The 15,018-nt window shown below is 37.1% G+C and overlaps 2 protein-coding genes across 2 annotated transcripts in view; one reads left to right on the top strand and one right to left on the bottom strand.

Moving 5' to 3' along the window:
- The window catches only part of LOC107748183 (peripheral plasma membrane protein CASK-like), a 191,196-nt gene that overhangs the window by 28,269 nt on the left and 147,909 nt on the right, over nt 1-15,018 (bottom strand). The window contains exons 3-5 of the mRNA XM_016562883.1: nt 11,190-11,295; nt 10,005-10,082; nt 8,555-8,627 (exon numbers count right to left, since the gene is read on the bottom strand). Coding sequence (XP_016418369.1) covers nt 8,555-8,627; nt 10,005-10,082; nt 11,190-11,295 — 257 coding nt within the window. The remainder of the gene's footprint in view (nt 1-8,554; nt 8,628-10,004; nt 10,083-11,189; nt 11,296-15,018) is intronic.
- On the top strand, nt 4,864-6,332 carry LOC107748160 (probable G-protein coupled receptor 82). Its single transcript, XM_016562861.1, has one exon. It carries the CDS (start codon nt 4,864-4,866, stop codon nt 5,962-5,964), a length of 1,101 nt encoding a protein of 366 aa, XP_016418347.1. The 3' UTR covers nt 5,965-6,332.

Below are 15,018 nucleotides of genomic sequence, written 5' to 3'. Positions count from 1 at the left end.
ATCAGTGGGCTCTAAATTGCTCACACGAATACATGCTAGTTTCTTTCTGTCCTTTTCTAAGTGCAAACACATATTCTATGTACTGCAATCATAGCTGGGATCATTTGTAATTAACTGCATCCACTGTGTATACTGTGTAAATATAGTAGAAGCGTCTGCAGCAGTGCAGAGATCGTTTCCGCACCGAGTCTATGTTTGCTCGCAAGCAGCAAAGAGAGAGAGAGAGAGAGAGAGAGAGAGAGAGAGAGAGAGAGAGGGGCTCTACATAAGAGTGGCTTAATATTATGTAATGAAAAAAGCACAGGTGGTCACTCAAAATGGCTTACTCACTGAAAAATATTTAAATGCATACACAAAGATTAATCATTTTTATGTCAGTTTTATTATAGCTATATATTAATTAATTAATTAATTATCAGTTCATTAATTATGCAAAATTTATTAAAAACGATACTATTAAATCTCAGGTTAAAGGAAACAAATGCCTGAGTTTGGTGCAAACTGTGCCACTAAAATTTAAATGTTTTCAGGATGTGGTCAGAAGTGAACATTACACTGTTCCTATGTGAAGCACACACCCCACCCACAAACAGCTTACACACGCACAAGATTCTGCAAGTAAAATATCATGAACATGACTTTCAGAAGACAACGAGTAAAGGAATAAGCATCATGTCTGTGAAAGGGGACTTCACAATCCATTCCACAGAAGTCAATAGTACAGGCAGTAATCAAAGGTATACTGATTTGCATCTTACACTTTCTTACTGGAGGGGTTAAGTCTCCAATCTTGATAATAATAATAATAATAATTTTTGTTCTGCAGCATATGCTTTAGTATCACGTGAGTTGGTAGGTTAGCTTGTGTGTTTCCAACCAACCTGGTCAGAATTTTGATTTGCTTGTGGGACATAATTTTTTGTTATTGACCAGTAAGATTAAAAACGCATTCTGTGGCTAAACATGAATTATTGCAGGAGTCAATTAATATGATTAATTTAAAAATGAGTCAAACATGACCTAAGTCAAACATTGTTGTTCAACCATGTATGTATGCAGGGACAGCAAAGGGCATTTTGTTTTACAACTACTCGTGCTACAGTACATTTACAACAATTATTGAAGTTTTTAGAATTCAATGGCTGAATTTTCTTGTATTGATAAAGGAGTACTAAAGCAATTGACATCTGTTTCTACATCGGCCAGTTGCTTCAGAGATGTTGGAGGAGGGAATCAGTTTCTTACTCTTCTCTACAAAACAGCTGTTTGATAATGTTCAGGTCACATTTAGCACTGATGTGTGTGATTAGTTTTATCAACTGCAGCTCTTTAATGGGTGGTGGCTTTGTCTGTGGTCTTTTTTAGTGGAAACAGGGTCTTCAAGCTGAATATTGGGTTTTGCTGTGCAGTTCTGTGTTATTTGAACACAGTCCTTCTTAGTGCTTGATGTTGCCTATTAGGGATGGGAAGATTCCCCGATTTGCTCGCCGAGGAAAAACTGGGATTAAAGTCCCAAACCTGACTTGAAATAACCTAACAAATCAATCGGGGCTAAAGCGGTTCCATTAACGACAAATTAAATGCACAAAATCTCACTAATTTGTGCACGCTTATTCTTAAGCAGACCTTAATCAATCATGGATCAAATCGATCCACAATGACAAACGGCGAATATATCTGTGCTGTTTAATGCATTTGAGACGATGTGTTTTCCTCAGTGCATAACTGACATGTCACAGGTATATTTTTCATCTGTAAATGTTAGAAAGTCATGCAAACATATCCATTTTGCGGTCAGGAGTGGGCGAGGCACGCGAGAGCAACGAGCGCATCTGCACGCATACGCGCTAAACAGACAGAGCGCAATCGAATAGGAGCGCAATAATTCTGAGTAAAATACATTTTGATAAAAACAATGTTTTTGGACATTAAATGTGTCTATTGTAGAATTAAGGTACTAATATGTACCTATTAGGGGTAAAAAAATATGTCCTTTTAAGGGTACTGCTCCAGGGACAAGCTGTTGTACCCCAAAAGGTACAATTCTGGCCCCTTATTTTTCTGTGAGTAGTGTGGTACCTCAGCATACTAACATACTTTTTACACAGTATACAGTACATACTACATACAAACAGTCCTTATTGACTATGTTGGAGCGAATTTTTCTGTATTAATGCCAACTAAACTTATTTTAGTAAGGCTTTGCATTGATGTTCTGCTGTTTGCTTTTGTATTTATTAATTTATAGTATTAAATATTGCAGACACACACTCTGCATGGTCAAATTGCATTCATTACAATTCTTGTTCACAGACACCATTTTCCCCAAAGTAGGTTGTCTAAATTTTCTCCAGAGATATACCACCTATACGTTTGAAATGTTCAGCTGCAGAGGGGACACTTAGCCATCAGTTCCTCACATCACAAACAACACTTTCTGGAACTTATTTTTTGATCATCTTTCTAGGGTATATAACATATTTATATAGGCCGATCCTGTCATTGCAGTGTTTGATGTGGATGTGCCAGAAGAGGGTCTTACCAAATAACAAGTGGTATCCCTCATCAAGATGTCCGATTTTACAACACTTGATGTCTGAGGCTTTTGATATGTGTGTCATGGATTTGGGAAAGATTTTGCATTTGTTTTATTAAGGAAAAGAAAGAGCATGTCTTTTTGAGTATCTGGGAATCATTTACATTTACTATGTGATGGGTTAATCCATTGAATGTCTTGGTGCATTACAGTTGCTGTACTGTTACTCAGATTAGTCCTACGCAGATTTTTTTTTCTTTTGTTTTCAATGTCGCTGACATGTTAACTCGTAACCACCCAGAGTTGTAATTAATGTTTGTTTTGCAAGAAGAAAAAAAAAACATATAAGGGGAAAAAAACAACTATTTAATCCACATTCAGGTATTGTTGTGTGCTAAAAAAAATTATACTTCTTTAAAAAATTGCATTCATAAAATGTATCAATATAAGTTGTCAGCATGATTCTAGCATTTGTTTTGTATAGTACTTCAACTGCAATGTGTCCATCCCACCACAAGAGTTCGTGAGGAGACCATTAAAGTCCTTGACAGGTATCCCTGCAATAAAGTCAGGGGACAGACCAGTTTACAATAGAGCTCGTCTTCGGATAAAAACATACAATAGCAGATATATGACAGATAAAAATCTTTCTTAAAAGGCAACTACAAGTTTTACAAAAAGTCCAGATGATACTCAAATGTCTTGTCCAAAAAATATCTGTTTTCCTGCATGTGCCAATTATTTTACCAATTCCATAAACATGAGTTTAAGCTACTTTGTGAAGTAATGGTTAAATGACAAAAAGCACCTTTTACAGTCTCACAGCAGTTCTGCTATCAAAGGCAAGTGCTTCTGTGAAAGGAACCTTGTAAAAGAGAACTAAGTGAACATCACTCATGCTCAGACCGTCACTTCCGTTAGACAGCCAGTCTAGGGAGGTGGTCCAAAGCAAAACAATTTACAGATGCCTGTTACACACATCAGTGACTGCATTTAGAGAGGTAAGTGTATTACCATTGCCTCATTGTATTATATTCTTACTCTGATATTGCTAAACAAATTAGTCATTCAAAATTAAAACCAAAACACTGTAAAATATGTTTCAACTACTCTTCTACTTTTCTTTATATATATATATATATTTCAACAACAAATAGAAATTTTATAATTAGATTTAGAAGTTAATTTAAAAACTGCATTATCTGAAATTTACATGTTTGCATACAATTTTGTAATTTGAATGTTGATTATTATATTTAAAAATAAATAGAAATTGAATCTAAGCTTGGGCTCTGTTGTTCATTGTATCCTTATAATAATGTAAAAGGGCTCCCTATAGTTTAGAGCATAAACTGAGGTAGATTTTTATCCCTAAGAAAACTTTTCTTCAGAAAACTGGATTTATTTTAAAAAACAGCAACTTGTTCAGTAAACCACGCTTTAATAAAAAAAAAACAAAAAAAAAATTTTTATGGTTAGTTATTTCCCCCTACTGTTACGAAACCATACTGAACCGTGATGTCAAAACCGAGGTACCATCATGTTTGTGTACCGTTACATCCAAATAGGGATGAAATGTTAATAAAATTCTGCACATTACTGACAAGTCAATATAAATATATATATATATATACACATACACACACGCACACACACACACACAGTATATAGACAGACTTGTCATTTGCACTTATATATTGTTGCTCTTTTGCTAGTTTTGACTGCTTTTATTGTCCTCATTTGTAAGTCGCTTTGGATAAAAGTGTCTGCTAAATGACTAAATGTAAATGTAAATGTATGCAACACCTATTTTTTTTTGCTGTTTTGCTGATATGGTTGCTGTGAAATGCTGTAAAAACCCATGAACACTTTACTGCTGAAAACTATGTAGTAATGACTACAGAATATCTGACAAAATTATATATAGCTATATATTTTTCTTTTTAAAATAACTTAAAAATGTTATTTGTGTTAAATGTAAAATCTCCAGAGATATCGCCTACGTTTAAAATGTTCAGCTGATATAGTGTGGGGCAAAAAAAATAAAAAAGAAGCTGACTTATTGTGAAAGTAGTTTATCAGCTTCTGCAATTGGGTTAAACTATTTACAGGAATGCAAGTGATATCCAAAGTTACTTCTGTAAATAAAGGAGAAAGAAAGCTCAGGTTTTCATTAGAATGTCATTTCCACTCACTGTATGTACTAACAGTAAACCCTTAGTTTTAAGTAAAATCTTATAGTGTCCTTAACACATTTTTAACAATAATATAACCTTTTACATTTTTTCTTCCCTCAGCTAATGGGAATCTCTTTTTCTGAGAGCTCAATGGCAAACGATCCACATGCTGAATCTCACCTGTGCCAAACGTCCACTACAAGTGTAGTTCTGCCCATTATCTACACCATTATGTCTATTACTGGCCTGCCAGGGAATGCGATTTCTCTCTGGGTGTTCATACGCAAAATTGCCATCAAAACGTCCACTCACATCTACCTGATAAATCTAGGGATCTCAAACTTGCTGCTCTGCCTCACCATGCCATTCCAGGCCACATACTACTCACTTGGGACCAAATGGCGCCAGCACGACACCATGTGCCAAATGGCAATAAATGGTTTAACTCCAGTGATCCACATCAACATCTGCATTGCTGTGATGATATTGAGCTGGGTGGCACTCAGTCGCTTCGCCTCGCTGATTCAACACTCCCATGCTGACCGTCCAAGCCGATGGCTCAAAGTTCTACCAGGTGCCTTTCTCTGCCGAAAACGACATGCGAAACTGGCCTATTCGCTGTGCATGGTCACCTGGGCCATTGTAACCATAGCGGTCACATCCTTTGTGGTGCTGTACTCAATCAGGGAGGCTAGGAGTGTGGATGACAGCGACGGAGATGAAGCGTGTTACAGCGTAGCAGTGGAGGTTGGCGGGGAAGGATCTCATGTCTTCGCTTTAGTGGCCGTTTCACTGTTCTTTGTCTTCTTCCTGTTGGTCATATGCGCTTACATGGCAGTGATCAGGCACATCTGGAGGTCCAGGAGAAGCGCGGTCATCTCAGACAGCCAGCGAGTCTACGCAAGAGTGTTTCGGAATATTGTTGTCATTATGGTGGTGCTGGTGGTCTTACTCCTGCCTCACCACATCTACAAAGCCATCTTTGTTCATATCGTCAATGAGCTGTCTTGGTCTGCATCACCTCCAAAAGACGCTTGCCATCCACTGTCCATGTACGTGGAGGTGAAGAGCATCCTGCTCTGTTTAGCAACTCTGCGATGTAGCACAGACCCCATCATGTACTTCCTGCTGGACAAGACGTTTCGTAATCATGCGCTTAGCCTGCTGAGATTACGCAATAGTGCAAATGACAGTCAGTCATCAAAGTCTAACATGGGACAGTTATCTCAGGCAACAAGTGCGTGCCTTTAGACATTACTTGAGAGGAAACTGTACACAGACACAAAGGAGTCTCATTGTGAGCAATGTTCCCTCACAGCTAAATGTTGTATGGATGCACACAAACATAAGAAAAGGGAGAAACTTCCTGAACAGAGCTAAATAAACGGGCATCTCTTTAACTGGATTACTTCTGCATGTCCATTGTTCTTCAGTATGGATGCGAAGCTGTGAGAACTCTTGTGTAAAATGATGCAGTGCTAAGAAATGCTTTATAACAGAGGATATGTGGAGAGGCACACAGTGGAACCCAATGTAAACAAGTATTTTGCAAGTTGCAAGTCCCTATAATGTAACCAGATGTTTTGAAAAGCAGCTACAAGTCAGACTGATGCTTCCGTTCTCACACCACTTTGAATTGCTGGAGTACTTTGTGTAGCTTTAAATAGATAGTTTAGCCAAAAACTGAAAAATTCTGTCATCAATTACTCATTCTCCTGTCATTCCAAACATTGATAACTTTCTTTCTTCTGTAGTCTGTTTTTTTTTTGTCTATTTTTTGTCTTACATAAAGTCAGCATGAAATGGACATTCACCAATTCTCCAATCATTTAGTCCACTTATAAACCTGCCTCTTTCTTACATTTGACTAGAAACTTGCATTCAGATGAGTCTCTTTCCAATCACAAACCAATGATTTGAACCGAGTGCCTGTACATTTTTCCTTCTTTTATAAGCTTTTTCATTTGGATGTATGATATGGAAGAAAAGGTATGTTGCTACTTTTGTTTATCACAACTTTAAAAAAGCCATACACATTTGGAATGACATGGGGTGAGTAAATGACAACAGATTTTTTTTATTTTTTATATTCTATACCTCTGATGTGATTTCTCACACATTTACAGCATGCCTCATTTTTACTTTTAATGACTATATTCATTTCAGGTTGTTTTTCAAACATGTTATTGTTACAGGTCTTGCAGGGCTGCTTGTTTCCTTTTTTGTTACATTTACCCACTTTCCTGTTTCTATTTGCATGCTGGTTACTGAGGTAAATGTGATGAGCTTTCCATTACTGTAGCTGTGTAAACAAAGTATGTGTGCTTTCAAAACGGTGCTTTGACTTTTTTGCAGCACACTCATATGACTATGTCACAGGTAATGATGCATGATGGAGTAGGTATCCATCTACGTTTCTAATGACAGCAGCATTAAAGGCCATTAATTTACAGACAGTAAATATTAGAGTCTGTCATGAGCTTCAACATGTGCATCATTACTCCTATAAAATAGCAAGATTATAGTTACCTATTTTGCTTTTGCACCATCATTCTAATCTCAGCCAGATAGCTAGCTCTATAAAGCCATTTTGTCAGAATATAGTCAGTCAAATTAAAAGGCAAATCTTAGTCTCAGTGTATCCAGATAGAAACTTAAAAAGTTGCTTGGTGTAGTATCATATCAATGGTGCATATTCTAAACATACAAGGCAATTCACAAAGAACAATGCTAATGTACAGTATGAGTAAGAAATCTTTGAAAGAAGTGAAATCTTTCTTCCTTGATGAATGAAGTTCAAAAGAACACAGTTTATTAGAAATGGAAATCTTTTGTAACATTATACATGTCTTTGTTACTTTTGGTCAATATAATGCATCCTTTCAGCATTAATTCCTTTCAAAAAAATACAAAAAAAGTGACAGGTGAAGACTGGGTGACAGGAGAAAATTATGATTCACAGACCTTTGTCATCAAGATCATCTTTGTTCTAATAAGATCTGATTGCTGGTGATGGTAGATTTGCATTTCTCTGAGGCAAATGCAAACGCTTAATTTTTTCTTGCACATCACATATACAGTATAAATCTAGATACATAACACGAGTAAAATCCACAATACTGATACTACTCATAACACACTTTGTCTAAAGTTTACTAAAGTTTGTGTTTGCATTTATTAAACACAGTTCAGAGATACACAGAATAAGTAAGATCCAGCGATTGTTAAGTCTGATCAATGCCAAATATTATTGGTAGTCAAACACGTTTTGAGCAGTAAAAATAAATGTAGCAAAGTATTTTATTTTCATGTTTAACTTTTTTAATTTTGTCACATTTCTTTCAGAAGTGTTGTTACTGTACATGTTTGAGGTTTGTATTCAACAGCCTGTTACATGTCTAACAAATTCAAATACTGAGAATAAAGGTTTTTTAAAAACCTATGTACATTTCTTCAATGTAAGTAAACCAAATGTCCTGGCTTGATAATTTTTATTAGCATAGCAGCATATATGAAGCTTTTTTCCTTAGTACCTGTAAGCGTGGGCGATTGATGGGAAACATCATTATACTTTCTATTTCTAGGTTGTGAGTTCAGCTCTTAAGCAACTGATCGTCAGCACTTTATATTCGTTTCCTGTTTAATTCCCTTGTATTGACAGCTGAAGGCTATTTATGAGAAAAGAGAACAGCCCAGTTTATTCTTACAGTGTGATGGTAGGATGATACCATACAATAGAAGGGGGAAGTTGCAAAAGTGTGAAAACCGCTAAGACATGTCAATGTGTAACAAAGGGCTTTGGTCAGCAGTCATCTAAAGCACTAGACACCACTGAACTTACCTTCACATCCCGGTGAATGATGTTGTTGTCATGGCAGTACCGCAAAGCCTCTAGGATCTGTCTCATGTAGTGACTAAAAAAGAAGGACAGCAGAGAAAGACAGAAACCTATATTAATTTCAAACTTCATTGGCCTTGTCTACCTGAATGGGAAGAAAATGGAACTAGGTTTGGAACTACATTATGGTGAATAAATGATGACAACATTTTTGGGGATTAACTATCAATTTTAACAGAGAAATCTCAGTCTACAACTTTAAGAACAGCACAGATTTCTGAGCCAAGTGGATTTTGAATGCAACTTCCAAAAGACCCGGAAAAATAGCCGAATAATATTTTTTATATTTGATACAATCACACCGGAGTGATTAGGTCGTTCAGTGCGGCACAGCATCAGCTGCTAAATTCAAATCTGTGTTCGCTGGCTGGCGCTGAGCCAGAGACAGACGCGTTTGTACAGCACTGCATTATAACCAATCAGACATGATTCTGTTAAGCTTATGAATGCAATGACCAATCAGACACGTTCAGATGAGTCATCGCTGCTACTGTTTTGATAGCGTCGATAACATTTCTGACAGATAATATCATGATGTGTTTTTTTTTTTTTTTCGTTTGCCTTACCGAATGTGGTATCCTATCAGCAATAACATGTCTGTGGGCTCTTTTGATTACTATCAGTTTAAGTTCTGGCAGTGTTGCCAGATATTGCTATGAAAAAAATAAAAACCGAAAAATAAATAATAAATAAAAAATAAACCGAAATAAGTTCAAATCTTATGTAAATAAGATAAGATAAAGATATCGCTAAACCTAGACGGCAACATCCCGCTCTATTAACTTTCTAAAGTGTCAAATTAAGTAGAAAAGACAAGTCCAAATGTGCTTATAATAACTGGATCTGGCAACACGGCTGCGCCCGTGCCCTCACTCACAGTTCTCTGTTCTCCCAATCCTCGTTCACTCCGCCAGCGTCTCGCAGCGCTCATTTTAATACCACGGGCGCTAAACATTCTTGCAAACTGTCTAAACGTAATTATACATGCAGACACTCATATGAGGAGCTTTAAATAGCAGATTAGTCATTTAGAGAACAAATTTTATATTTGAACATTAAAAATTTACCGAGGTCCGAACCTCGGTGACCTCATTGCTGGCTATGGGCATGATTAAATTCACATTAAATACAAAGTCAGTCGTATTAAAAATATTTTATGGCATGACAGCCATATTTGCTACTTAAGTAAAAAGTCTGGTTTTTAGGCTATGTGTAGTTAATAGATTACACTATTAGTCTACTTTGCCCATCACCATTTATTGATCAAACAACATAATCTATAAAGGTGCAAAACGCATTTACTTACACATATTTGAGAATCGAGATATTTCCTGATAAAGTTAACACGTTTGGAAATATTTCAGAATGGATGAAAATCCTCAAAAGTATTTACCTGGCTACTGCCTCACTGTAAACAAAACCAGCATCTGCTCTCTTCACAATCTCAAAGCAGAGATCTGCTCCATCCATGCTGAAAGACAGAACAAGTCAGGAAACTCATCAGCAATGTAAAGTCAAATACTGGCACATCAGTTTTAAAATCTATTTCTGGTTTAACTTTACAAATCTGTAAGATAAGAATGAAAAATCAATTTTGTCTGACTCCACCTACACTGAAATCTCATCCAAAATCCCCCCCATAGGAGTATATATTAAAGTGCCCCTATTATGGATTTTTGAAAATTACCTTTCATGTAGTGTGTAACACAGCTCTAAGTGAATGAAAACATCCTTCAAAGTTTTAAATCTGAAAGTGCACCGTGTATAAAGTTATTGCATCTCAAAAAAAAGAGTCGACTCTGAATCATTGAAACGAGTCGCTTTTAAAAGGAATCCCAAGCCATTTCATGTTGATGTCAACATGAAGCATTAGCATATTGCCCGCCCACTTGTTGGTCTTTCAAGTTGGTCTGAATAAAAATGCAAATTCATTCTTTGCCACTAGGTGCCGCTTTTGGAGCGGTAAAAATAGCGGTCTCCCCGGTAACGCTGTACACAAAGCAGCACTGTGTTTACAAACGCTGCTTTATCAGGCATTACAGGCATGATGAAATGAAAATGAGACAGATCAATCACCGCAGATTAGTGCCACGCAAAGGAGGGGTTCGGAAAAATTCATCGCTGAGCGAATCGTTTGGGAGTCGTTGAGCAAGTAAGGTAAAAATAAATGCATATTACAAGACAATAAAAGTGTTTTTTGACCTTGCATGAAAGTTATTTGAGAAAAGCTCTGCACTTCAGATAAGCATATGAGCATTTAGCATTTGAGGAATTAAAAAGCTCACCCTATACCACACAACAAAACCTATACCCTATTCCAAAACCGCTGAGAGAGTAACAAACACAGGCTACTCAGGACAGAGCACAGCATGTTCATGCCTTGTTTTGAGATGCTTTTTAGAGTTCACTGACCCAACCTCGTCACAATATGCTTCAAAATAACCTTGAAGTAACACAAAATTCCTTTCACATATACTAAAACAACATGGATGTGTCGGACTTTCATTGCATTTAAAATTTGATGTGAATAAAGAATAATGATAAAACAAGTGCAGATTAGCTCAGAATGAAAACTTACAACTCAAACACCATGTAGAGCATCCCATCAGAGCTGTAGGTCTCCAGAAGCTCCACTATGTGAGGATGTTTCAGCATGTGGCAGATGCTTGCTTCTCTCTTCAGATCTACAGAAAGACAAAAAGATAGGCTAATTTCAGTTTCCAATCAAAAAGTCAAGTTTATTGATATAGCACTTCTTTTACAGTACATATTGTTTCACCCAGGAAGCCACTCAAAATTACTATGCTTAATAACGGATCAAAGATAATTTTCAGTTTAATTTAATTTTCTACAAAATAATCTATTATTTTTTAGCAACATTAAAAACACTCGTATGCAAAGGTTTGATAAAAATGCTTAATTTAAACATGAAGTATGATGTAATTTTATTTAGACGTTTATTGTCTGTAATATCCCAATTTAATACAAAAAGTCAAGCTCAGCACCATATTTCACATCTGCATCTTTCACTACTAAAACTAGTTTATACAGTAATTCAGATGCAGGATTTCGCACAATTAGCAAAAATGTGCAAGAGTGCACAAACAGACATCTGTGTGGACGACCCCGCACACACACCGCTGCTCTTCTCATCTGTGATTAAAACGGTTGGCATTCAAGAATCACAGCCATTAGAAGACAGTAAAAACAGTTGTTTAACAAGCAAGATGAGCCATGTGAATACATTGCATAAGTATTCTGCATGTGTGAACTAGTGCTGGGCGGTATACCGGTTCATACCGAATACCGGTGTTTATTTTTGTTATGATATGAATTTTTAAAATACCGCAATACCGGTACGCGACAAAAGGGGTCGTGTTTAGTCACTATTTAGTGTGGTATTTTTTGACAATATTCACTCATTATGACAGTAAAATAGGGCATTCTAAGTCAATATACTGCAGTATTTCCTCTCTCAATCAGTAGAAAATATGGTCAACACACGGTCATGCATGGAAAAAAAATACCGTCATGCACCGTGAAACCGGTATAATTTTGAAAAATACCGTGATATAAATTTTTGGTCATACCGCCCAGCACTAGTGTGAACCACATTAGTCTTAGCATGCCGTGGGTTTCCTCAGAGCAGGGCCATAGTCCACAGTTTAACAGTCACACTTCCTCGACTTTTTAAGTTCCACATAGACTTTTTGGTGCCGTGAATGGAATGTGAGATTCACATATATAAGGGTCTCATATGCATTGATCGAGGAATTACATGGACCACATCAAAGTCCATCTGTGCAACCAATGCAAAGACCATGAAACAGGAAATTACATAATGAGGCCCTTTAAAGACTTTCATGCCAAGGTTTATCTCTTAAAATATCAAATTATTGAACGTTTTACGACAAGTCCCCTGACCCCAGTAATAATAAAAAAATCTGAATTAGTAATTCTTGATATTTGTGAATAAACAAATAAATACATTTTTATTTAAATCTTTATTTATACTCCAAATTTTACTTAAAACCTCTGAGGGATTTTTCAGTAAATTCCACTATCAAACACTTGGAGAGGCTGTGGAGCTAAAAAAGCATCAAATAAAAGACTAACCTATGCTTTGTGTCACAGTGAAATTAGCATGTGAGAGACAGTTTTATTATATTTATTTATGGTAAAGCTAAAACATCAATGTACACTAGCTCAACCACCATGAAACAAACAGCTTTGTTTAAAAGACACAGAGCAGATAGAACGATAGAACAGGAAATGTGCATCTCAGAGTGTTGGACATATACTAACCACAAAGACCATGACTCAGAATAGCCAAATGCATCACAACATGTGCATGCATTAGTACCTCGCTCTTTCCTAAAACTACTCTGTGTTTTTTTAAAACTTACGCATTTCCTCCCTAGCGGAAAGGCCTCCCCCTTTCCTGACTTGTTTCATCAGTTGTGACCCAGTTGGCAAGAGCAGGGAAATACCTCTTACTGTACAGTATATCACTGCAGATTACAGTGAAGCTACACAGACTGGAGGAGACACGTACTGTACACGTACAATACCGTCTGATGTGTGAGGTCAGCTTGCTGCAATGCAAACTAAACTACATCACATTATAAATAAAATCACACAAGTTCCCCTCACTGCAAAACTTCAGTTGATGGATGTTCTGTTTCTATGTTTGACATGCTAACATTTAAACCAACATCTGCTCAGTTGAACCTCTTCTCTGTCAGCGAGAATAAAAAGTAGTAGTCTATCCAAGAGAGTGAACATCAATCAGACCGACCAGCCCAGATGCTTGTTACTGATAAGCCATAAACCAGACACTCCCCTGAGTGATTTATGCAGACTACTGCATGGATCTTCTTTATCTAAACCACCACTCAGACATTGCAGATGAGATTTTAAGTTGTGGGTGCCAATGGAGCAAAAGCACTTTTTAAAGGGAAAAAATCAGGCCCATAATAAAAGCCATAAAATAAAGTGTTTTTATGACACTTGACATTAACTATGATCCACTAATGTTTGACGAACAGACATTTTATCTTCAACTTGAAATGTTTAGCTTGCAAACTCTGCTTGTGCTATCATGCTTTAAAATAACAAAATGTCAAACCAAGCAGCATTTATCTAAATCATACATTAATGTTCAAAAGTGTGGGGTCAGTAGAATAACAATAAATCTTTCATTTGAATTAAACTGCTCAAAAGTGGCGGCCAAAGAAAAATTCCATTTCAAAGAATCTCAAAGAAAGATCTCAAAATGCTGTGGCAGTTCAGCCCAGTTGGTTCTACAATTTCCTTTGTACTGAAGCTAAAAATTATGTTGAATTTATTCAGTTACAAATATCTGAATGGTGCAGGTCATCATGTGGCACCTCTTCCGTCTGCTCCAGGTGTTTGAAGCCTGTGTTTCAAGGGTGGGGTGCTTAGGGATTTATGGGAAAATCTGGGACACTCATGATGAGGAGACAATGTGCAGCTTTAATATGATGCAACAGCAATCTGAGATGCAGCTTGATTATCTGAGGAGGAAAATCTTTGAAATCAGAGGGTGAGATTTACTCACAGAGAAGAGGCAGCTCGGCTTGGATGTTTGGCACAACATTCCCACACAGTCTGGACACTCGCTACTCTCTATCTCTGTCCAGCTTCCTCTTGGAGCCTTCCCCTGGGACATTCCCACGAGTATCTACGAGTGTCTACAAGTGGCCAAAGTTCTCACAACACACTCTGTGGCACGTACATGACACTCTTGGTGAAGCACAGAAGATTTTACGGTAGGGATGCACCGAATGTTCGCCAACCGAAATTAATAATTTATAAATTAATAATAAGCGAAAAGACCGAATAAATTGTACCGAACAATGATATGACGCGATCAAATAGCAACCAGCACAGAGTGAGAGGCGCGCACTCTTTATTATGCAGCACACACGTCAGCAGTGTGGAAGCATTTAAACTGTCGGAGAAAGACGCAAAAATCATTACAAGCACCGACAGCGAGAGACTGTCTACGACTGCATCGCATGTCTTCGATGAGAAGAGGAAGGGGTGATTGTTGCTGGTTACTGTATGATGATTGAAATCGCAAAATGGCCTTAAACAATTAGTAAATAAACTGCAGAACGTTATGTTTTCTAATACACGCGCGCATTGCATGTATTCTGACAGCGCTGCACGAACTCGCAGCAGATCTGCTTGTTAACCAGGGTTCAAAGTCCAAAGCGCGAGGAAAATCTGCGCTCGTCAGTTGCTCAGTCACATTTTTATGAATTTTTACAAGGCATGTGACAATGCGATACATACGACGTATTCGTAATGAGACTCATTTATAAATCTGCTGTTGTCAACAAAAAGAAGCATTGAGGTCTTCCTGCGTGTTTCCGCCAAAA

This window comes from Sinocyclocheilus rhinocerous, unplaced genomic scaffold (genome assembly GCF_001515625.1).
Source record: "Sinocyclocheilus rhinocerous isolate Xijiao unplaced genomic scaffold, SAMN03320098_v1.1 scaffold289, whole genome shotgun sequence".
Classification (NCBI taxonomy): domain Eukaryota; kingdom Metazoa; phylum Chordata; class Actinopteri; order Cypriniformes; family Cyprinidae; genus Sinocyclocheilus; species Sinocyclocheilus rhinocerous.
The sequence above is the reverse complement of the archived record's forward strand: the minus strand, read 5'-3'. Positions and strand labels throughout refer to the sequence as shown.

Excerpts from the sequence above, each read along its gene's own strand:
- LOC107748160 (XM_016562861.1), top strand. The coding sequence starts at position 4,864 with ATGGCAAACGATCCACATGCTGAATCTCACCTGTGCCAAACGTCCACT.